At 32.9% G+C, this 23838-nt stretch overlaps 2 protein-coding genes across 2 annotated transcripts; both read right to left on the bottom strand.

Annotated features, from left to right (window-relative positions):
• Nucleotides 1-1355: 1355 nt before the first annotated feature.
• Nucleotides 1356-3483, bottom strand: LOC125200835 (uncharacterized). The gene is made up of 3 exons (XM_048098630.2): nucleotides 2593-3483; nucleotides 2314-2506; nucleotides 1356-2190 (listed from the first exon to the last, which is right to left on the bottom strand). Exons 1-3 carry the CDS (start codon nucleotides 2968-2970, stop codon nucleotides 1700-1702), a joined length of 1062 nt encoding a protein of 353 aa, XP_047954587.1. The 5' UTR covers nucleotides 2971-3483; the 3' UTR covers nucleotides 1356-1699.
• A 15160-nt stretch (nucleotides 3484-18643) lies between these two features.
• PKP-ALPHA (Pyruvate kinase family protein) lies at nucleotides 18644-23638 on the bottom strand. Its single transcript, XM_048126426.2, has 6 exons — nucleotides 22961-23638; nucleotides 21630-21720; nucleotides 21091-21284; nucleotides 20500-20621; nucleotides 19672-20150; nucleotides 18644-19269 (listed from the first exon to the last, which is right to left on the bottom strand). Exons 1-6 carry the CDS (start codon nucleotides 23483-23485, stop codon nucleotides 18968-18970), a joined length of 1713 nt encoding a protein of 570 aa, XP_047982383.1. The 5' UTR covers nucleotides 23486-23638; the 3' UTR covers nucleotides 18644-18967.
• Between the last annotated feature and the right edge of the window lie 200 nt (nucleotides 23639-23838).

Genomic DNA, 23838 nt, shown 5'->3' on the forward strand with positions numbered 1-23838 from the left:
TAAATTCCCATTTACAATAATTTAACTACATAAATGAGATTAATTTAACAAAAGGGCTAATCACCTGATTAAATTCTTAATCTGTGACTACAAGCCAACACACAAATTCAAGAAAGTCAAATATTCTTTGCTTGGGGCCTCTATATTTAAAAACTTTAATTTTTTCTTTATTTACTTTTTACTTTTTACCACAACCAATGCTTACGTACCACGTTGAAAGCTTCTTTAAATTAGCTTTTCCCAATACATATTATTATGTGCACATTTATTTACTGCCCATTTCCTCTTGTCTGGTCAAAGTAAAAGGCTTACAGAGAAAAGTATAAATAAATATGCGAGTGTAAATAAATAGGAGAGAGTTAAATAAAGCAAGAAAATTGGAGTTCACGATTAATATACATTGAGCCTTTTAAAGCAGCCATCTTAGAACAAGAAAAATATAAAATCCTTATTTATTTTCTTAAAGAGTGGGCTCAATCACTTGACCTCGATCTCGAAATATATCATGTGTTTTCCATTTAATTAGTGTAATAGTTTTTCACTAAACCTAAAATATTTGATTCTTTAACCTCGTAACACTTGTCCATGTTTCTTGGTCCTTCAATCAATTCCTCCTTTGAAATACATAATCAATCAATTTAATCTTTATTTAAGACCTACTTTACAATATGTCACATATGGAGTATCTATTTAACTTTATTTTATTTTATTTAAAAATCAGCTTCAACTTTTAAAATTTTTATTTTATTTTATTTAAAAATCAGCTTCAACTTTTAAAATTATCAATTGTTCTAAAGTTATGACATTCATTGTTCTTCATTAAAATTAGAAATTAAAAACAATCACCAATAAATACAGATATTCGAATCTAATGCATTCCGCATTAAAGAGATTGTCAGCAGTAGATAAGCTGTCAGAATCGACTTTAAAAGTCAACATTTTCGCACTAGTGTTCCAATGCAATTCCAATCCCATCTCTGATCCGACGATGACGAACTAAATGTTAGAAATCAACAAGCGTGCAAGATACTATGCTCAAATTTCATTGTAACCTATCATCATTTCAAGTATAATTTCGACAAATAGGAACAATAAACTGCACGTCGCTAGAATTCCACCGGCGACTATTATACCGTACTCAAATTTTGTTACGATCGCTCGTTATTTCAGATGTAATTTCAGCAAACAACAATTACAAAAACGAATTTAGCATAATTATAACAAAATCCACAAGTTGAGACTATAGTAACATCAAATATTCATGTCATAGAAAAAGGGGAGTTTTTGCACTTCACCAAAGAGCAAAGACGCTCCTGTAACGTCACAAATTCCAAACAAACTCATAAAAATGGAGATTTAACCTGAAAATATTCAATAATCTGACATTAGCAAACACCCAGAAACAGAGAATATCACACTTTTCAAGTGAACGCCTTCCGAGATGGCACGGCCTCCTTCATCATCCCTCACCACTCTTCCCAATGTTTATTTCAATCCACAAAATTCAATTTTTATATTCCCTCTGTTTCCTCCACACCTAACAATTCTACTGTATTATCCACAAAATTCAAATTTTGCATAGAAAGATAAACATCTCTATATATTTGATTTTTGTAAATCCAAAAAAGGAAAATTGATAGTAAAAAAAAAAGTTAGATTAATTATTCTAGGGGTAAAAAAGGGAACAAAAATTTCTTCATCACAGTTTCTCTTTGAGGAGAGCGGCTAATCCGGTGACCACCGCTTTATTCCCTCTTTCAAAACTCTTCGGCTTGATCGCCGGTAGCTGCCACGTCATCGCCGCCGGAGCTTCCTTTCCCGGCGATGAGGGCTCCTCCTCACCGAAGATCAAGTCCAATTCTCCTCCCTCGCGCTCCAATTCCACCTCCTCGCGATGATCGTCGGCGGCGAGGCGGAGGTGAGGGCTGAGCCACTTCGATTTCATGTAATCGGCTTTCCGCCACGGCGGGATGTGCATTCCTTTCTTCTTCAGGCTCTGCCGCGCCGCCTCCGACGCGATCGCCACGATCTGGATGAGCCGGTCGGTTTTTCCGACGAAAATGTAGGGGAGGCTCTGCAGGATCGCCTTGTAACTGCTCGTCGGCCGGGCGATCTCGAACTCCGATCGGAAATCCACGTCGATTATCACTCTCTCGCCTTCCACCACCACATCGATGTATTCGTACTCGCCTGCGCAATCGACACCAGTTTGATTGATGAGAATTGAATTGAGAAACGAAATCTACTCCGATTTTTAAAATCTAGGAGAATTTAGGGGAAATTGGAGTGGAAAAGTTGATTTGAGAAAATTACCAGCTGGAATTGAGGGGGATTTATCCCATTTGGATTTGCAAAGGGAGGCGTTATAACCGAGGGAGATTAGACCATCGGTGACAATTTTCCTCAAATCGTCTTTTCTTTTGGAAGTTTTGTTGTTCTTCTCGACAATCTTCGAAACGTCTGCCAATAGATTCCTCTCCGCCACAGTCGCGCAAGGCGTCAAACTCTGCAACAACAAAGCGCAAACTTCAGATTATCAACCAATAGGAAGAGAAATCGACAGAAAATAATCCAATTGAAAAAATTCTGTACCCTGAGAGTATCCGATGGGTCGCTGAAGGACGAATTCGCGGAAATTGAATCGGAGAAGAAATCGAGCTCGTCGTCGGAGCTATCATTGCTGTTGCCGTTGAAGCAATTGCAGCGGTTGCGGGCGCATTTCACAGCGGCGGAAGGCTTCTCGTTGTTATCCTCCATGAAATTCTGAACCATTTTATCCAAACACACAGAGCTCGGCTCGAACTCCGCAGCGCCACCGCCATCTTTGTCTCCTCCGGCGACCGGCTTCTCAGATGAAGAAATCCGGAGGACGCCGTTGAACGGACGGTCAAATAACCGCTTCAGCCGAGACCTAAACACCGGAGGCTTCACGGCATCGCTAGGGATCGAATCGATCGGCTGGATTCTCATCGGAAAAGTTGAATTTCTCTAAACACAGGCTATACTTAGACCTATAACCCTCTGTCACTCAAAAAACACTACCTGACTCACAAAATTTTACAGAATATTCCTCCAAAACTTTCAAATTCAAATTCCTCCAAACATCATTTCAACCTTACAACACTCAATATCAACACCAAACGTCAGAACAAAATTTTCACAGTAATATTTACTCAGCGAGAAAATTAAACAAAAAAGATGGAGGAAATTTCAGTCGTCTTCATTCAACCGAGAGAAAAATGAGGTGTTTAGCAGGTTTCGGTTATTGCTTTTCGTGAAAAACGTGGCGGCGATGATAGGAGCGACGAGCATTGTGAGTGTAGCGGGGGGAGTCGGAATCAGATGCCGGAAAACTAATTTTCCGGCGGAGCTCCATCGTCGGAGATCGGATGTTGATAATGTTTCTGTGAAGTTTCTAGTTTTTTCTTTTCTTTTTCTTTTTCAGGTTGCGGTTTCCTTTTTCTTTTTTTTCAGTATTTATGGTTATTTTGTGAGATAAAATGATGGGGGTTTATATAGGCACCTGGACTTGCTGATTTGGACTCACTGCCACGTGGAGTCACGCGTGGCGTAGAGTTACCCTGAAATCCGGGCTACAATCTGCTATGACGGACGTTGGTGCAGGGTGATCTCAATCTGCTTCGATCAAGACACGTGTCGTTCATCTTATGAGATCTCATATACACGACCTATCTTCTCTACTCATTCGTGTATTTTAATTATGATTTTTTTTAAATATGTAATTTTTCCTTTATTTTAATTACGTAACTTTTTAAGCAGAATTTAAATTTTTCTAAAATAAGAAATTTAAAAATAGTGTGTAATAGTAGTGCTTAATTCTAGAAAATAATGAAACAAAAATTTATTTTACAATCGTAGACTTGATTGATAAACTTGTAGCGATATTCTTAATCTAAATGGATATGGAATCTATCAAAATAGTTGTTGGTATCTATGCAAAATCACATTCTACCTCGAGGGATTGATGACACTGAAGGGGAAGGATCCCCTGCCGTGCACAGTAGGGGGCTGTGTTTAAAACACAACATCGATCTTGTGAATAAAACGCAAGTACACTTGATTTTATCCTTTTTCTTTTATTTAGTTGTATGGGTAGGAGATAGCACAACAGGTGCTGTGCACAATAGAGGATCTATTTCCGACACTGAAATGTGATACTTCTCCTTCTCACTGCAAGCAATTAACATCTTTTTAGCACGAGATTTAAAAAATGATATTAGTTCGTGTTTTAATTCAATGCACTTGCAATTTATAAAATAAATTAGAAAAAGAGTCATTCATCTAATGAACCAGAGTAATGAGTATGGGTGTATATATGAATTATGCTTATACACTAAAGAAAATTGGAATCACGAGAGTAGGGCTGAAAATGGATCGGATGCTCATCCATTAAACATTTCTCAAAATTTAATCTGTTTGATTAATCTACGCGTACCGTGTGATACTTTACTACCCAAATTCAACTCATCCATATCATAATGCGCGACTAATTAAGCTTGAGATTTATAATATATTTAAATATTAAAATACTTAAAACTTTAATATTGCATGGGGAAGGTTTTTCTTGACCGTATATCAAAAGAAACTCTTATTCAATAATTGTATATGTGTCAAAATAATTGAGTTTGAATGGTAACAAAAATGATTGTTCATAATCAAATGCCATGTATAAAGAATTGAATTAGGAATTATGCAAATTATTTTTAAAATCCCAAGACATAGACAGTCAAATTTGATATTGCAGTGAAGGATAGATTTTAAAGGAGAAAGGTATAAGAGAATTAAACCAATATTCAAATTAATTTCATAATATATCAAAATTTTCTTATTACATTGATCTTTTTTAGTCATGTTTAATTCTTTACGGCAATTTGCCATTCAATAAGTTTTGGTATACAAAAGTTGTGAATAAAAAATTATGAAATTTTTTAAGTCTAACTATCTAGGTATCTCTCAGTTAAACTATGATTAAAGTCATAAAATAACGTCTAAAAGGTTTAAAGATAAATTAAATTACTATCAACATATTGCTTGGAAAATATAATTAATAGCTACTAGGAGTATATAAAATTAAAGTGAATCATACAGAGTATAATGGAAATGTGTAGGAAAGTTAGAAATGCATACTTATACTACTTGCTGGTTTGAGTTTATTAATTGATTTTAGTGTACACCTACTTGATTCGAAAATAATATTGTCAGCCTATCCACAACTATATATATCTCAAAATATCTCATTATTTCCAAATAGAAATCATGTATTTTTTCATCATTTTTTTTGCTAATTAAAGACAAAACATCACATATTTTTATATTTATTACGTTTATATTTATTGGTATTTTTTATATGTTAATTAAATTTTTGTGTTTGAATTTAATTATGAATTCATGAATTATAGTTTTACAAACAAACTTTTTCGACGCGTGCTACAACGAATTAAATTATACTATCCCAAAGGCAATTTTTGTATGACAAACAATTGCAACTTATTCTTGGCTTTGTATTTTCTATTGCACATATACAATAACTAACTAATTAGGTTATGACCACATATATATGGTGTTGCTTTCTTGTGTGTCTCCATCAACAAATAAATGCTAGATATTTGATATACAAATTGAAACACGATAAAATAAAATATTTTGTTATAATTGTTAATTACTCTCGTTTTGTATAAAGACAACATTAGTACAAATTATGATTCTTCACCTAATCTTGACTCGTAATACAACTATACAAGCACATCTTTATATAAAGTTGTTACTATAGCTTTGTACATATTGTTGTAAACGGACCAAAACATAAATATATTTGTTAATAGTGTCCCTGTGGGTATGACTCATGATACTTGTCTATTTTTTCACAATAAAATTACGTTTTTATTATTAATCTATAATTACAAAGTTTAAATGCAATAAATAAATTAACTATGAGTATTCACTACTACGAATCTCAGTGCATCCCGAAATTAAAAAAACTGAGTCTGAATTATCAGCTAATTTAGAAATTAAAAAATTATTATATTATTAATACTTAGTTGTGTTTGGATTTATGTATTCGTGTGCCAAATAAATTTATTTTAAAATAAATTATAAATGTAGGAATTTTAGAAATTAAAAAATTATTATAAAATTTTAATTTAAAAAAAAATTAATTCGATAGAATTTCAATTTAATTAGTCAATAACCTAAATAGAATTGAATCAAAATCAGAGGAGCTAAAATTCGATTAATATTTTCAATTGATTTTACATAACAACCATACTTGCACGCAAATGCGCCACATATATTATTAGTAATTTATTTATATAAAAAGTTAAATGTCATCGATTTCACTTTCAAAATATTGGGGCGATTATGTTTCGCTTAATATAATAGAAATATTAATTCATTTATTTGGAAAACAAAGCCTAAGAAAGAGTCAATTTTATGAAAAGGCTGTCCTAATCCTAGCATTACGCGTGGTCCCCCTATATATATATATATATATATAGTATTAATTATTGCACTAACAGTTTATTCATAAATTGACAGCCTAGTTTACTAATGTTCTTGATTTAATTCTAAACAAAAAAGCAGGATTTGTTTTATATTTCAATTTTATTTTTTATAGGAAAAAATAAAAACATCCTTCCATAACTCGAATATGAATCGGCTAAATAGCCAACTAGGCTCGGGCGACTCGGCTCAAACATGAACAATAATAAAAGGTTCTTCAATAATATAAAGATTAAATATTAATTTTGATTTTAAATATATAACCATTTTTTAATTGTGGTCCAAAATATTGTGTTTGGTAGCTTATGGCTCTCGACATTTCATATTGGTTCATTTTAGCTTAAAACGTGACTAAGCCGTTAATTTTAATAGCCAAGTCAGATTTAATCCGTATAGTGACTGTTCGGTTTGCAAAATTGTATCTCGAGATTAAATATTAGTGTGTTTGGTTCATAAGATTCAATCTCATGACTCAATTCTAGATGGATAATCATAAGATAATTAGTCATAGCTAATTCCCTCAAACTAAAATAATCTCGCAATTCTCAATCTTAGATTATATCTTGGTACTACTATTTTATCTAGAAAACCGAACACTACCCTAGTCAATTAAATCAATCCTCAAAAATATAATTTTACTTTTATTTCATTTTTTCCTTTACACCATATATATCTTGAAATAAAATGAATAAATTATACTAGTATAATATATTTAATTATGAATGCAAAAAGTATTGAATAATTTAAGGGAAAAAAAATATCTATTTTATAAACCGCATTCGTCGAGTTCTGCATCCGCACCATAAGAACTTATGGTTTCGACAGACTTGACCTCGGCCTCGACCTCGACCTCGACCTCGACCTCGATCTCGACCTGAACTTCAATTCGAAATTCCAGCCAGTTCACAACAGATGGCCTAACTCGCGTCCCTCCTCAAGTAATGGAGTGACAAAGTCAATTACAAATCACAAGCCTCCATTATTTAACATCATATACTATTAAAATACTCCTAATAAGTTGTTAAATAAAACATACTATCATGGAGTATATAATTTATTAAAATAAAAAATAATCGAGCTCATCAATCATATATGGGCACCTTTTATACATTGTAAACACATAATATTCAAAATCTAGAGTACATATTAAAAGCTATTCAATTTTTTTTTTCTCAAATAAGTTGAGTTGTAGTCTTTTCATAATGTCCTAATTAAGTTGAATATTTCCTTTTTTAACATATACTAAAACATCTTATTCTCTTATTTTATGTAAAAATTCTATTTGTATTTTACACTTAAGGTGGATGTGACACCTAATAACAAGCAACCATTGAAGATAACTAATAAGAAAAGTTCTAATGTTGTGGCTGTGTATGTTAGTATCATTTTGTATTTTGAGAGATAGGAGAGCAGTATAAATTTAAATTTGTATTTATACTATCATATGCAAATTAAATTAGCGGTACAAAAAACTTATCATTTAGAGACACAAAAACTGAGACGCAATTAATAGTATTTGGAAATTTTTAAAAATAATCATAATTTAGGACGAAAAAAAAGCGCCCCTAAGTTGAGGGTATCTTAATATTTTGCTTTTTTAGGACGCTGCTATTTGTGTTAAAAATTTTAGTTTGGACAATAACGATAAGACACTTTATGAAGTGTTGATGGTATGATTTGACACATAAATTAGTGTCCTTAATAGCATTAAAAAGTGTTCTTATATATCCGATTTTTTTGTATTGTAGGTTCAATTCATGCCAAATTGTTTGCTATCATATGTAATACGGTATCCAAAAATTGAATTAGTTAATAGTTTTCTAGTCGAGGTTGGCCATTTGATATGGATAGAGACAGGAACTCCTGGTCGAGGTCGAGTCCGTCAAAACCTCGTGTTATGCGGACAAGGGACTCGTTAAATGTGACCTGATTTTAGATGATATTTCCCCTAGTTCGTTCGATTTTTTTTCGCATTCATAATTAAATATGTAGTGTAATTTATTTACTTAAAAAACACTTAATAAATTTATTTGTCAATGTGATCAAATACTATATTGTAAAAAAAATTTAAAAGTAGACGTATTATAGGACCAATTTAACAAAAAGTATAATGTTGAGTGTCGATTTAAATGACTAAATGGACTAAAATTTAGTTTAAACTTTAAAATTTAACAAATCCATTATCTTGTAGGCTTAAACTAAGCGATACATATCATTGAGTATCAAATGCTATTAAAGATAATATTGCTATACAAAAATCTAAAATCGGCCCTAATATTCATAACAAAAAATAGACCTTAATCTAATCCTCCATAACATATGAAAAGGTTGGTAGTCTATATATGCATCTCTAATGACTTTCTTTTATACACAATTACGTATACTCATATTTATGTACATCTATCTATCTATACATGTGCACACATTTAGGGTAGATATCAAACCCAACCTAATTTTAACAAATTCATTCATCAATCAAACTAAACAATCCCACTACAATGTTTCCTTCCTATTGAAGACGTTGATGGCAATTTCCATTGGACTACTAGTTGGTTATTTATTCTTTTTCTAGTTTTCCAAAATACACAAACTTCCCATTAAAAAAATCGTGTATTTTAGGTTTTGGATATATATGTTTTAAATGACGTGCATAATTAAAAATTAGTCCGTACATAAGTCTTAACACTTCACAAATCCATAAAATCAATGGAGAAGAATGATATTGTATTTAATTTAGAGCAAAAATTTTTAAGATCAAATTAACACAATAAATTTCATTATTATCTTAAAAAATACTCCATCTGTTCTTTCTTAGTTGAGACATTTCTTTTTGACATGAAGTTTAAGAAATGAATGTTTGGAGTGTTACGTAAAGTAGATAAAGAAAGAAGAAATGGATTATGACAAACTAAAAAACTACAAATGAAATCTAATCAATACACACGATAACTGATTAATTCACAAGATAAGGAAACATACTAGCTCATAACACGTTCCGAACCTTAAAACTATGCGTAATTCCTAGTCTAGACTTCATTCCATTCACATGCCATAAAGATTGTGTTTCATTTTTTTACTCCAAATTAAAAGTATTAAATGAAATGGAGATATTTTAAGAATTGTTGAATTAAAGCTAGTTGGGCATATAACATAGTAATCTTTAATCCGTAGACTAATAATAATCCTTCAAAAGCATAAACTCCCCCTGTCCCGTTCCACAAATAATAGTCTTATTTTACTTTAATTATTAATAGTAAGTAGGTCTCACATTCCACTAACTTGTTTTACTCATATTTTATTATAATACTAATAAAAGAAAGTGAGCTACATATTCCACTAACTTTTCCAACCCAATATTCTTTACATTTCTTAAAACTCGTGCCCACATCAAATGTGGCTCCTATTGTGAGATAGAAAGAGTATCATATAAACCTATATTTTGTGTTTTGTGTTTGTGTAGTGTATGTTGTGTATATTTTGTGTGTGTAAAATGTATGTATAGTGTGTATGCATAGTGAGTGTATTTTATTTCATTTTTATAGTTAGTAAACATAGGAATAAAATCAATTATAGAATAATGATTTCATTAATTTCATATTTATTGTGGATATCAAGCAAAATAATTGTCATTCCATTGCACCCTTATTTCATTCCGTCATGCTAAGAATAACCTAACTTCGTTGATGTTCTGTATTGTCGGAGATACAAATACTAAAAGAACCCCCAAATTCTTTAGTCCTACTCTAAAAGCACCAAAAACTTTCTGAGTTTGATATATCAGGATAGAGTGGGTTCAAAATAAAATCAATGTCATTTTCCCATCAAAGTTCAATTGAATTAGGTTTTGTTAATGGGTGCAGTTGTGATGTGGGGCATGTGTTTGTTTATCTTTATATAAAGGCAAACGATCGATGCATCCAAATCCCACTTGACATTTCTGATAGTACTTCTAAACCACATTTCCCATCACATTGATAAATTCACCATGGTCCCTATATACTCAATTATTGCATGCCCACCAATAATGTGTGTTCTAATTAATTTCCCAATTTTAGTTATGCATGCTTTATTTTGATTAGGTTTGCACTAAACTTAAGTAGACTAGTCATCGCTTATGATGAGGAAATACTAAAAGGAATAGTTCTATGTTAGTTAAAATAGGCTTTCTATGCATGATTTGTTATCAGGTTATTTGGAAAACAGTGTGTGTTGCTACATAATAGGGTTGTGTTTAGAAATTTAGGTGTCTCCTTTTAACAAATTTGTGGACCTATTATAATTAGGGACAAGTTTAATCTTTATAAGGTACGTAGTTTATATTTTTGCAGTTATTTAATCCGAATTTTTGAAAGCAATTCTTTTGCTATTGTTTCATTTAAGATAGTGAATTTTATAGTCACAAAATGACAAATCAAACAATAGTAATCGAGCAATACAAAACCAACAACATTTCCCTTTAACAACAAAAAAATGTGAGAACAACGAGTCCGTTTAAAGGGGCACTACTAGACAATCAGATAGACAACACCAAAAAGAAAACATAGATATAACAAACATTCCAACACACAAAACCCTTTAAACCAAGCTCGGAGATAACAAGCTAGATAACAAACCAACAACAAGAGAAACGAGCGACACGCCTGGATCAAATCAACTTTACCAACGTCCTAGTTCCGTGCCATCCTCATGCACTCCTTAGATCCTTAGTAATCTGACCCAAAAAAAGGAGGGTATGGACATCACCCTTTGATCCGCGCATTAAGCCGCCAAATTAAAGGAGACGCTTCCTTTTATCGAACATGAAGATCCAGATCTTTTTGTTGAACTTACGAAAAGGAGAACTTAACCACGAGAGAAGACACGACATTGCCTCTTTAAACTAACAAATAGATAAATTTTATTGCTTGCAACAGTAGTATTAAAGGCTGTTAGAGACTTTACAATTGAAGATGATATATTCAGTGGTTTCTGGCTCTTCCTTGCATAGCACACATCGATCCCTTCAAGCGAAGATAACTATGTCCGCTACGGGACTACTTGTTATCCCGTGTGACCTACAAGACAAAATTAAGATTAAAAAAAATATTAGCATAATATTTTTTTCAACAATAAAATTTCTTTAGTATACCGTTAAAAAAGTTCAGATCGCAACGGAAAAAACATTTTCTCGTATGGTATTTCAGCTTTGTCTCAAAAGTTCTTTGTCATGATTTTCTTTTTAAAAAGTTGTAATGTACACATAGTAATGTGGGGAATGGAATTTGGTCCTTTTAGGAAAAAATTTGTCCTTGGTCACTGTTTCAACAGTAATACTATAAGTTAATTCTATATAACTGCACATATGTATATCTGTTTGGGACCTCTAGAATTAATTCATGAGATTCCATACCCAATTGTGGTGATGATATATTCAATTTTCTTAAACAATAGTAAATGATATATAGATAAATTATTTATTGAAAATATTTCAAAAAACAGAATTCGCTGCATCTAATATATTTATTAATACTAGCTAGCTAGATAGGCTAAAATTATTAAGGCTTTTAATTGCTATCCTTGTTTTCAGTGAATTGCTTGGTTTTTATTTTCTCTGATTGCTTGGCATTTTATTACTTTGAATTTTAAATATGTCTTTTTATCAATAAAACCTTAGCATTTTTTCTTACTAATTATTCCTCACGAGAGCTCATGATTATATAATCCATTGTTTAATATATATATCATGTGTATATTCTTCATATATAAATTGATGGAAATTTTAAAAATTACGTCATTATAGATTCAAACCTAATATTTTTTTACTCCTTCCGTTCCATAGTAATGGAGGCGTTTCATTTCGGCACGAAGATTAAGAAAAATTGTGTTAGGTGTGAAAAAATGTGTTGACTTTTACTAAAAAGGAAATGACTCTATTAGTATCGAACGTACCAAAATGGCAAAATGACTCTATTACTATAAAACGGAGGGAATACTTCAGATCTCACTTTAACTACCAATAGGCCAACACACACACACATAGTTCCGTATTTCTTTTAGATACCTTAAATTGGGACCGATGCGTTACATATGGTTTATCATCATATATATTGCTTATGGAAGTGCTCACAAAAAGAATCTATATAATTTTTCATTTGCTCTCGTAACTATGGTGACTCAAATTTCAGACTTACTCCCTCCGCCTTATAAAAATAGACATTCTTTCTATGTTGGTGTGTCCATAAAAATAGTTCATTTCTAATTTCTGCAATTTTTTCTCGGAGATAAAAATGAGACTCATTATTTACTAATAATATAATTACTTTTTTTCTATCTTTCTTTCACTTTGCTAATTGTGCAATAAAATCTGAGTCATTCCAAAAATATCTATTTTTTATAAGAAGAATGAAGTTTCAGTTATAGAAAAAATGTTTTACTAACTCATGTTACGCTTAATCATTCACATTTGTCGAACTAATTGGAGAAGTTGCAGACGTGATCATATATCTAAAGAACGAATATATTACTGTTTCGAATTTAGATGAGGGTAACAATTTTATAAAAAAATGCAGAGCATTTTATTACGTCGCAAAAATTTTATACATTTGCCTACAATTTTATAAAAAATGGAAAAATTGATTAAGTCGCAATTATTTTATACATTTGTCTATACAGATGTCTCTATTATCAAATATTATTAAATTGGCTTTCGAAGATGTGTTGTTTCGCCTCGTAATTGTCTATAAATGTCCAATTAATTGAACATAGGAATTTCCTCTATACAAAGTCTTTTCTTTCTTTTAGCAATTCATATTTAACTTTTTGTTGTCATGCTTTCGATTCTTGCAGTTTGATGTCTGGACTATATCCAAATATTTTAAAAATTACCAAATAAAAAAATAATCAAAATTTTATAAACTTGGCAATATAATAGTAGGACTTCCTCCGTCCCACAAAAAATGTTCCACTTATGAGACAACACGGGATTTTAGGAAATTTTGTTGTGTGTGTTAGACGGAACGAGAGAATATGTCTACTATATTATTGTGAGAAAACTTTTTTTAAAAGGAAATGTGACATTTTTAGTGGGACAAAGTAAAAAGAAATATAAGACATTTTTATGAGCGAAGGAAGTATATATTTATATATGTACTAGTAGCATATTTTTTTAATTAGAACTCAGACTAGAATTGAAACAATTGATCTCCAATTTGACAAAGACTTTCTTATTTCTTGACTTTTAAGAGATATTGCTAGTTTAACTAACAATTTGATTAAATCTCCAGCAATTTATTATCATTAAATGGATTATAAATTTTCAGTCTAAAAATAATATATCACCTGACTGAAAGCTAAAAGAGTCACTCAGTTATTGAAGGTAGCCATATTTTATCCTTAGCAGTTTACAATTGAGAGAGATGTAAATAAGATTGTTTTTGGGTAAAAATGAAGTTGATTTCCTTTAAGGCTCCATCAATTCTTAGCAGAATATAAATAAATTTATATTTTCAGGACTAAAAACTAGCAAATACACCAAAAGTGCAAAATGTCCATATTTAAGACACAGAATATAAAAGTGCTAGTAATATATTTAAGGCCAAAAATAGTCTTTAATTTAATCCAGTGTGCAATTATTTGTACTACTAGTATTTAAGTATCTTATCGGGTTTAAATCATTTTGACCATTAAATATAAACACACCGTCACTTTTAGAACAATAATGTAACAAAACATAATATTAAGAATTCAAAGTTATCATAATGTTTTGAATCAATATCATAAAATATCATATATTTAGATCTTTAGAATAATTAATAATCCTAAATATTAAACCTCGATCCCTATCACCATTGATTTGCAATTCAGCACCTCGATTAATGCAAGGTTTTAATACGAAAGAGATGGATTATTCAACCACTAAATTATTAGTAGAAGACAATTCTAACAGCAATCTTAATCAACAAGACTTTTTCACCATCCAAGTCCCAAAAAACATTTAATTTAACATAAAGATAGCTTTGTTTTACATTGAAGCCTAGTGAACTTATTTCACCCCAAAAAATGTTAAAAACTAATTATGGTTTCTGCCTTTCTTTCATTTCTATGTTAAATTTCACTAGTGGATTAGACATGTTGATAATGATAAGTACCGATTTTAACAAAAGATGGTGTCATAAACGTTTGTCAAATTAAAATTGTTAGTAATAATGGATGACAACATAAAGGTGTTTGATAAGATTATGAAATGATGGGCATTGTTTTCCTTTACATCATCTTTTAATTTCTTTCTTTTGTATTCTCTTTAAAACATTGAATGTATCTAAGGATTTCAAAATGTGTATTTCTATTTATATGCATTCTAACATGCGAGGTAATGAATTAGCCTTTTTATCATTGAAAAACACACACATAAAGTGTTTTTCTTGTTTTCTTTTCCTCTTTATTTTGTGTGGAATGTTGTATTGGGTGGGAGTGGTTTTAAACCCATGGTATAAGATGTCATCATCATTGTCTATTTTAGTTCATGTTCATTGTAAATTGAGGTTTAGGTGACTGCTCACATGAATTGTATAGTGATGATGTAAACCATTTTTTAAGATTGAGGAATATTTTGGTTGAACATTTCTGTGGTCGAATGAATGGTGGTTTGAGGTGCACTATGGCAAGGCCGGCTAATCAACCAATAATATTTTTAAAAAAAGTAATTTGAATATAAAATAAATAAAACTTTATGCTATTAAAAATGGAAAATAAAATTAAGCCATTAGATCTAGGTATTTTTAAAATCATATAGTAACTCGAAATCACATATTTTTTAAGCCATACGATTGGCATGTTGTTTATAATATTTTTTTATTTGAAAAAAATCAAGTGTCTCTTAAGTAAAATTATCATCTTCTCCATGTTTTCCTCGAAATCATTTTTATTTATTTTTTATTGTTATTGGTTTTTTTTATTATTAATAAGAGTGAATTATTCAGGTTACTTTAGATAGCTAGACTAAGTATTGGAAAATATGTACCATATATTTATTAAATAGATCGAACCATAAAAGTTATTGAATAATGGCTTTGTACTTTTTGTTATAAATTTAAATATCGCCCAAGGTATCATACAAAAAATCATAATCTCATTTATGATACTTTTTACCGTTTTCAGAATTTTTTGCACATTTTTCTTTTTTGACAAAAGACTGTTTTAGTGTATCTTTATGCATACACTTAATTTCTCTTTCAATTTTTCTATCTCCCATTTATTTAATTTGTCCTTCTCTCTCGATGTGATAGCTAAAATGTTTTCTATATAAAAAAAATAGAGAAAAATAAAGAGAAAAGAAAATAGATGACAGAGAAATTAAATAAATGAGAGATAATAGAGAAAATGACTAAAATAGCTTCGAAAGGCAAAAAAAGGTAAAGAGAAGGTTTGTGTGACTTGGCCAAATGGTAGAACGATATGCAAATACCAAAGGTTTCATGTTTATTTATATTCATTTACCTTTAAAGAAAATGAAATAGCTAAAAGGCATAAATACAAAAGTGGAAAAACCACAAATAAGATTAATTTTTTTGCTCAGAGATCTCTCATGAAGTACTAGTATTTTTATTGAAAAAAATTGCAATCATTAACAACATATTTTGGTTTTTGTAATTCACCCTATTTAAAACATACTATTATAAAATAGTTCATGCAAATAAAAACATATAGCATACGTATTAAAGCAAATTTAATTCTAACATATTTTTTTATCAAATGTTCCAAACTTTAAAATTTTATTTTAGAAATAATACTTCACCCAGTTCCCTAAAAAAGAGAATTTGATGATAATATAAATTTAAATACGAAATTGGTAATATATGAAAAAAAAAAAGATAAATAGTTAAAATATTGTAGGAGCCACATATTAGTAGTGTATTGTGTGGTGAATTTAAAAAAAAAATAGAACTAGACTAATTTTAGTAGGAGAAACAAAGCCACATAAGAGGATTTTTTTGGAAAGGAAGGATAATATTTATCATAACTTTTTTTTATTACTCCCTCCGTCCCAAGAAAATTGAGTCGTATTCCTTTTTAGTCCGTCCCAATAAAGTTGTGTCATTTCATTTTTTAACAAAAGACAAAATATCTAATCACACTTACTTTATTCTATCACTTGCTTTATTCTCTCTTATATTTCCTACTTTTTTCATCTCTCCTATGTATTTAATATAGATATAGATTCTTAATTTCCGTGCCCAAAAGTTTTGTTTCAACTTTCTTGGAACGAAGGGAGTATTATATTATAGTTTACAATTTTGCTTTAGGTGCATTTTACTAAGTGCATGATTAACGCTAGGGGCCGGGCCGCAAATCGCGAGTCCCGGCCCGGGCCATGCGTTAGACAGAGGAGAGTCACGGCCTGGGACGGTTCCGGGGCGCAATTGCGTCCCTGGGCTGCTCCCGGGGTCCGGCCTGACTCAGGGTTACGCGACGCGGGACGGGCCGCAAACCCCAAATTTTTTTTTTCTTTTTTTGATTTTTTTGCCTATTTATACCCATTTCTTCAAGATTCTTCCACCAATTTCTCCATTTCTATCCTTTAAATTATTTCAATATTTTTTCTAGGACTTGCAATTTTTATTTTCTAGGTCTTAATAAAAAAAATTTCTCAGATTTGGAAAATATTTTTCTAGGATTTGTAATTTTCTTTTTTCGACTGAACAATGAATTTTCTCGGTTTTAAGTGTTCAACGTATTCTATTTTACGAGTAAAATAGGTTGGAGTTGTGAATAGTGCAATTTAATAGTTGTGTCCCGAGTTGGGGCCTGCAAGGTTAGAGGAGTTTTGGGCCAGGACTCAAATTTAGGGGAATGATGATATGGAGAGAACTTGGGGCCTGAATCCGGGCAAGGGTTAATGATGCTCTAAGAAACCAAACCTTAATATATTGAAGAAATCAAAATCGTACAAATATGAACGCACCTACAAATAAATATTTTTGTACGTCATATTTTTAAGAAATCTCTTTTGGAAGCCTTGTATCTTCAAATTGATCGATCATATCTCCATACTATTAGTAGAGAAAATATATCCCATCATTCAATATGTCAATCATGATTCTTGACAATCCAATTGGGGCTACATAAACCATATGTCAGTCTCCAATCAATTTGATACCAAAGTTTTCAATGCATAAATTGTGTTAGTGTTTGTGTGTTTGTGAAGAAGCCAAAGCTAGTGGGAGAGGTCTCTTTTCTGTGAACCTTTTTTCTCTGAGATTATTTCAACTACAGAAAACGATGACGAAAATTAGGGCCCATGGAGTAATTATGCATTTTTTGGGTACAAGTTTAGATGCCATTTTCATCATCACTATTATTGTTTTTTTGTGAAATATTTTTAGACAGAAAGCGTGTCATGTCCAATTAAATAGATATAAAGTCAAGAGGTGCAGGCTGAGAAATAGGTAGTAAATTATGTCACTTTTTGGTAAATTCTATAACTCGAATAATTAGAGGTTAAAACAATCTTGATGAACAATAAGTTAACAACCACTGGAATAATAATAGTAGTACTAAAATAACAATATAAAGGGAATGGAGGATCAATATGAGGGATAATTTAAGGGTCAATGACAATATTCAAGATTAAATGCAGTTGTATAGTCAATATCAGAAGGTTTACCAGATAGCTCAAGTCATCCTATTTGACAGGTAATTCAAGAAGGGGTATGTATACGTCGGCAAGACGCTTCTCCTCCAACGAACAAGTAAAATATTCAAGCCACTACGGTTACAGAGATAAATGTGGAACCATTATTAATGAACAGTCCTCATCTACTTCACTATTTTTCATGTGAAGCTATTTGTATGCTCAATGAATTGAAAAGGTCAAATTGGTGTCACCACCATTTATTTTGCTGACATTGATTAAATAAACCACATAAATATTGCCGTACGAGAAAATGCAAAAGAGGTAAACGCCAAACCTGTCTGAATCACCTTCTTCAAGCAAATTCCACTCCTTCTAGATTGCTTCTACCTCAACATATGGTGCTCTTTGTCAAACTGCAAAGATTATATCACTGAAATCAGTTAAGGGGAAAGAGCCAAAAACGATTACATGATAGAACAACTTCGACAGTTGTTCGTAGATAGCTGTAGCTACTTGGTCCGAATATTAAACATTGTATAGCACAAAACAAAGCTTCGAATAAAAAAGTCTAGTAACATACACCCCAGTTGTTAATAATCCTTCAGCACAATGTAAACAAACAGAAAATACAAGAGCCTAGCATCACTCTATATTCTAGAAAGAAAAGCTCTCCTTCGAGGCTAAGTTGCCTCTTGGCTGACAAGCATCCAGCAAACACACGTCTCATTCTTCAGCATCATCAGTCGAAGTCTAGTAAATGCTAATGCCACAAACACCAGTAAAGATGTGAAAATGATCATGGTGAACTGAGCCATCCCTCCATGGAAATGGGATTTTTTATGGGACATTCATAACTTGAATAGATTGCAACATGTCAGAGACAGCAATAACCAGGTCTCCTGACTTTATCATTCCCCGGGATTTTAGCAAAAAGAAAGTCTTGTTGAGGTTGCTGTCCATATCATCAGAAAAGCTCAAGCGGAAAGGTATTAGACCCCATTGCAGGTTCAGGCGTCTGCGTACAGATGTCGTTGTAGTAAATGCGAAAATGGGGCAGTCAGGGCGGCAGCGTGATAGGAGAGATGCCATGTGACCTGTTTTAGTGTAAACAAAAATAGCGTCCACACCCAGATTGTTGGCTGCAGTATAAAATCACGTATTAGCACCTTGCACTATAAATATATAAGATCCGTAGAATATATGTATATACAGCTCCAAATATGTATTGCTAACCAGAAATTCATAAATTGTGAGAAATAAATGCTAGATTAACAAGCACGAAGTTGGTGATAGACCAAAACACCTACATATTTGAGATGTTTGCACATTTATAAATCTGAGAAGCGGGAGAAAGAAGTAAACTACTACTACAAGGTTTCCATTCAATAGCCTTGTTCTGGTCTTCTGGAGCAATTATGTCATGATTCCCTCTTTCAATAAGTTAGGGGCTAGTACTTAACAGCATCTAGTAGCATGGCCTCCTTAGTTGAGGCAAAGAATATAAAACAAATTATAAAGAATAAAAAGCAAGCACTTCTTACCCATCTTAGCAGTAGAGTTGCAAATCTCTTCTGAAATTCTGTCTCCAAAAGAGGATGTGATTTCAGGGAGTTCCATAGCTTCATGGCGTTTCTCGTCTCTCCACCATTTCTCTATTCTTAGACTAACACTTCTGAGAACAGTCAATGCTTTGTCAGGGAACTGGCCCATGGCAGACTCACCAGAAAGCATTAAGGCATCTGATCGCTGGCGAACTGCTTCAGAAACGTCAGCTACCTCAGCTCTTGTTGGTGTTGGGTATTCTATCATCGATTCAAGCAACTGGCTGGCAACAATAACTGGCTTGTTTAACTGCCTGCAGAGCTGTACAATCTTTTGTTGCTCTGATGGGACCTGTTCCAATGGGATCTGTGCACCGAGATCTCCTCTTGCCACCATAGCTCCATCTGATGCTATAATGATCTCCTCCAAGTTCTTCAATGAGTCAATACTTTCTATTTTTGCAATCACAGAAATGTCACTGCATCATAGGATCACTTTATTACTTTGACGCAGATACTTTTGCATATCTTAAAATGAGAAAAAATAGTAATAAATCAGGGAGATGCAGTTTTTATGATTCAGAAGAATATGCATGATTTCCATATTTTCTCTGGAGATTTGAGTGCATGAACAAAATAGCAGCAATGTGAAAGTTGAGCATGATTTTCAGATGGTTATCACGTAAAGACCAAATGAAGTTAGGAGTAATGAATAGAGGACTTGCAAACCAAGAGTATGCAAATAATTCTGGCTAATGAAGCCTGACAGATATAATGGCTTCTAGAACAGAATATAGAAATCTGAAATATAGTGAGAATGCTTCTCACCTATCACGAGCCCGTGCCTGGATATAGCTCCTGAGATGCTTTATAACTTCCGCAGACTTAACAAATGATATAGCGATAAAATCAACCCCCTCAGCAATCCCAAAATCAATGTCCAGCCAATCCTAACAAGTGATGCTAAGAGTCAGACCAATTATCCAAACACAACTGAGCGCTCAGAGTAAATACTCTCCAAACAACAGATAAATTGCACAAAATATAAGGATGGTGATTATAACAATAGATACTCCCCCGTCCCAAATTAATTGATTTCTATTGTTTTTTGGGACATCCCAGTTTAATTGAGGCAAAAGTTAACTCTCTTCTCTCTCCTATTTTATTCTCTACTACTTTATTCTCCCTCCTACTTTATTCTCTTCCAATCCAACTCACTAAACATCTTTTTCTTAATTCTTGTGCCCAAAATAACTGCCTCAGTTAATCCGGGACGAAGGGAGTATATATCAGCACAATGGCTAACTAATTCTATTCCTAGCAAAGTAATATGATGAAGTCTTTTTCATAAATGGTTTAATAGCACAAAATTTGGCTGGTTCAAACTTTGAGAAACCAAGTCCAAAGAGAAAGACATACCTTTGAGGATATTGTGGGAAGCATTGCATTACGTTCACGCACTAAGCTCCCATCTCTCCAGAATGTAAGATTAGCCCGAGGTAGCAAAAGTCCAGGATCCGTACAGCGACACTTGACATCTGGACCAATTTTCTCAATCACTTCAAATCTCACCATTCCACCATCAACTAGAAGTTCATCACCTACTTTTATATCTGCAATGCAAGATTCCGAATTTTATTATTGCAAGATAAATCAATTTTTGTTCACTACAAATGAGACAAAAATAAGTAATACTCCCTCTGTTTCCCAAAAATAGAAAATTTAGAAACGGCACGGGTTTTAATACAAAATTGGTAAAGCAAGAGAGAGGAAGAGAAAAAATGGGTAAAGTCAGAGAGAGTAAGGAAAAAATTAGTGGAATTAGTGTTAGGAGTCTGGGGTTCATTTCCTAAAATGGAAAGGTTCTATTTTTAGGAAACGGACCAAAAGAAAAGAGTTTCTATTTTTAGGAAACGGAGGGAGTATAATATAATACTGTACAGAAATGGGTTTTCAACCTTCAGCAAAGCCACCATAGTTCACAATAATTGTGTGTTCAGGGAGACCAGAATCAAACTCTCGAACACTGAAAGTCCATATTTCACCATCCTGCAGAAGATACAAAATCTCAGATTTAGCTCTAGATATATGTGCTTGCAATGCTTACAGCCAAATCATCAATCCATTTTGCAAAATGCAAGGTTCCACGCATGTCTCCGAAATACTTGCTTATTGAAAATCTGAGCTTCTTATCCATTGATTTAAAAGACGGTATGCGCTATCTCACTACAATCTTAAGGTGTGTAGATAGATTTAAGCACTGGGCTTGTATTGTGTATGATACTATAATCCTTTATTCTATGAATCAACACTAATCAAATGTATAGCTATTGTCCCATGAATAATGTAAATACATCATAAATCATGCAATTAATCTACTACATCAACCTCAAATATCCATCTTTTCAATCAATGTCAAGATTCAGAAGAAAGTCAAAGACTTGATATTTAGTTGGAAACTTGACTTCATTAGCACAGATTCAGTATTTAGACTTTAGAGATACTGGACTCACAATATCCCTCAAATGAGGTTTACTTCAAGAAAGAGACTCCTTAGTTCTAGGAAATAAGATATTTGTTCCTGACAATTTAGATAATAAAGGACCCATCTTTGGCCAGAGATAGACCAAACAATTTATATATCACAAAACCTGAAAAGATATGAGGATATTTTTCCAGACAGTAACTAAAAACATATCGACTGCCATGTACAAGAAAATTTGACATCGTTCAGTCTACTACAGCACAAAAACCTCATCATTGGTTAGTTTAACTAATAGATATTCGTGTTCATATTCAACAACAATATCATTTGGTAAATTTGATTCTTATTTTTTTTACAATATACAACTTCCTTTCCCAAAATTGTACACTGACATTGTAATACAACACAATCCCATGAAAGTTAGAGGGTTCCTGAAATTTATTTGCTGGAGTCAGTCATCTTTCCACATGTAATTTATGTAAGTAACTGGTTAATTGTTCTGAAAATACAAACACCAAAGCCACGTTGAAAAGTACTGCATCCTTCCACCAACAAATACCTTATTGTTCCTCAAACTTAAGCAAGAAGAAATATTTCTAAGTTCCATTTATCTGCAATGACCCTATTGAGTGGAAAAGTAGTCCCATAGTAACAGCATTGTTCCTAAACCTCTAACAAAATCTTCTACTTGCTACTAATACTAATAACTACAGTCAACTAAATTCTTTGTCCTTGAGAAATACTAACAATTGAGTCAATGTAAATTCAAAAGAAAACCACTGCTCATGAAATTTCTATCAGTACCTCAGCTTTGGCCGACGGAGCGCCGCCAAGATCCCCCATGTGAATCTCACTCCCCTCAGTATCCATCATAATGGCAACGGCATACCCCTTCTCCTCATTCAACCTCCTCAGACGCTGAATCACCTCCCGATGCCACTCCCTGGTGCCGTGGCACATGTTAAGCCTGGCGACATTCATCCCCCCGACGGCCAGCGCCTCCAGCTGCTCCGGCTTGCACGTGGCGGGGCCGATCGTGCAGATGAGCTTGGTGCGGCGCGTGCTCCGGAATCCGTTCTCCTTGAGCTCCGCCTCCGTGACTGCATCGACCTCGATCGAGCCAGCTGAATCGACGGCCGCGGCGAAGAAGGAGGCGGTGTCCTGCACGGTGGTGCCGGCGCCGTTGTCGGATGCGGACGCTTTGATGGAGAGCGAGGCTTTGCTAGGGTTTTTGAGGAGGGTAAAGCGGGAAATGGAGTGAGAACGGTGAGAGATTAGGGGTTTTGAGGAATAGGGGGTGGAAATGGAGAAATTGAGTGCCTGCGCCATTGGTGAGTGATTGAATTGATGTGAGTTCAACTAGAAGCGCAGCGCCGCCGTTGATGGCGAAGAACAATGGCGGAGAGATTGAAGTTGAGTTGGAGGAGAATTTGGAAGTAATAAAGGAAGGGGGCGGAGAAAACGATGTTCGACTTAGAAAATCTCGTTGGATATGATACGAAGATTTATTTTTTACACGAATATTCTATTCTATTGAAGTATTATTTTTAATCTTTTATACTTGCTCTGACCCATAAAAATAATACGAGTAATTATATATTTAGGCCCTAGACTTGTCAACATGAATGTTTTGTTATTTCTATACTTGCAAATTCAATATTTCTTCCTTGTTCTTCTTCCTC

The sequence above is a fragment of the Salvia hispanica genome, chromosome 2, assembly GCF_029641045.1.
Source record: "Salvia hispanica isolate PSC_SH4W2 chromosome 2, Shi_PSC_v1, whole genome shotgun sequence".
NCBI classification, from domain to species: domain Eukaryota; kingdom Viridiplantae; phylum Streptophyta; class Magnoliopsida; order Lamiales; family Lamiaceae; genus Salvia; species Salvia hispanica.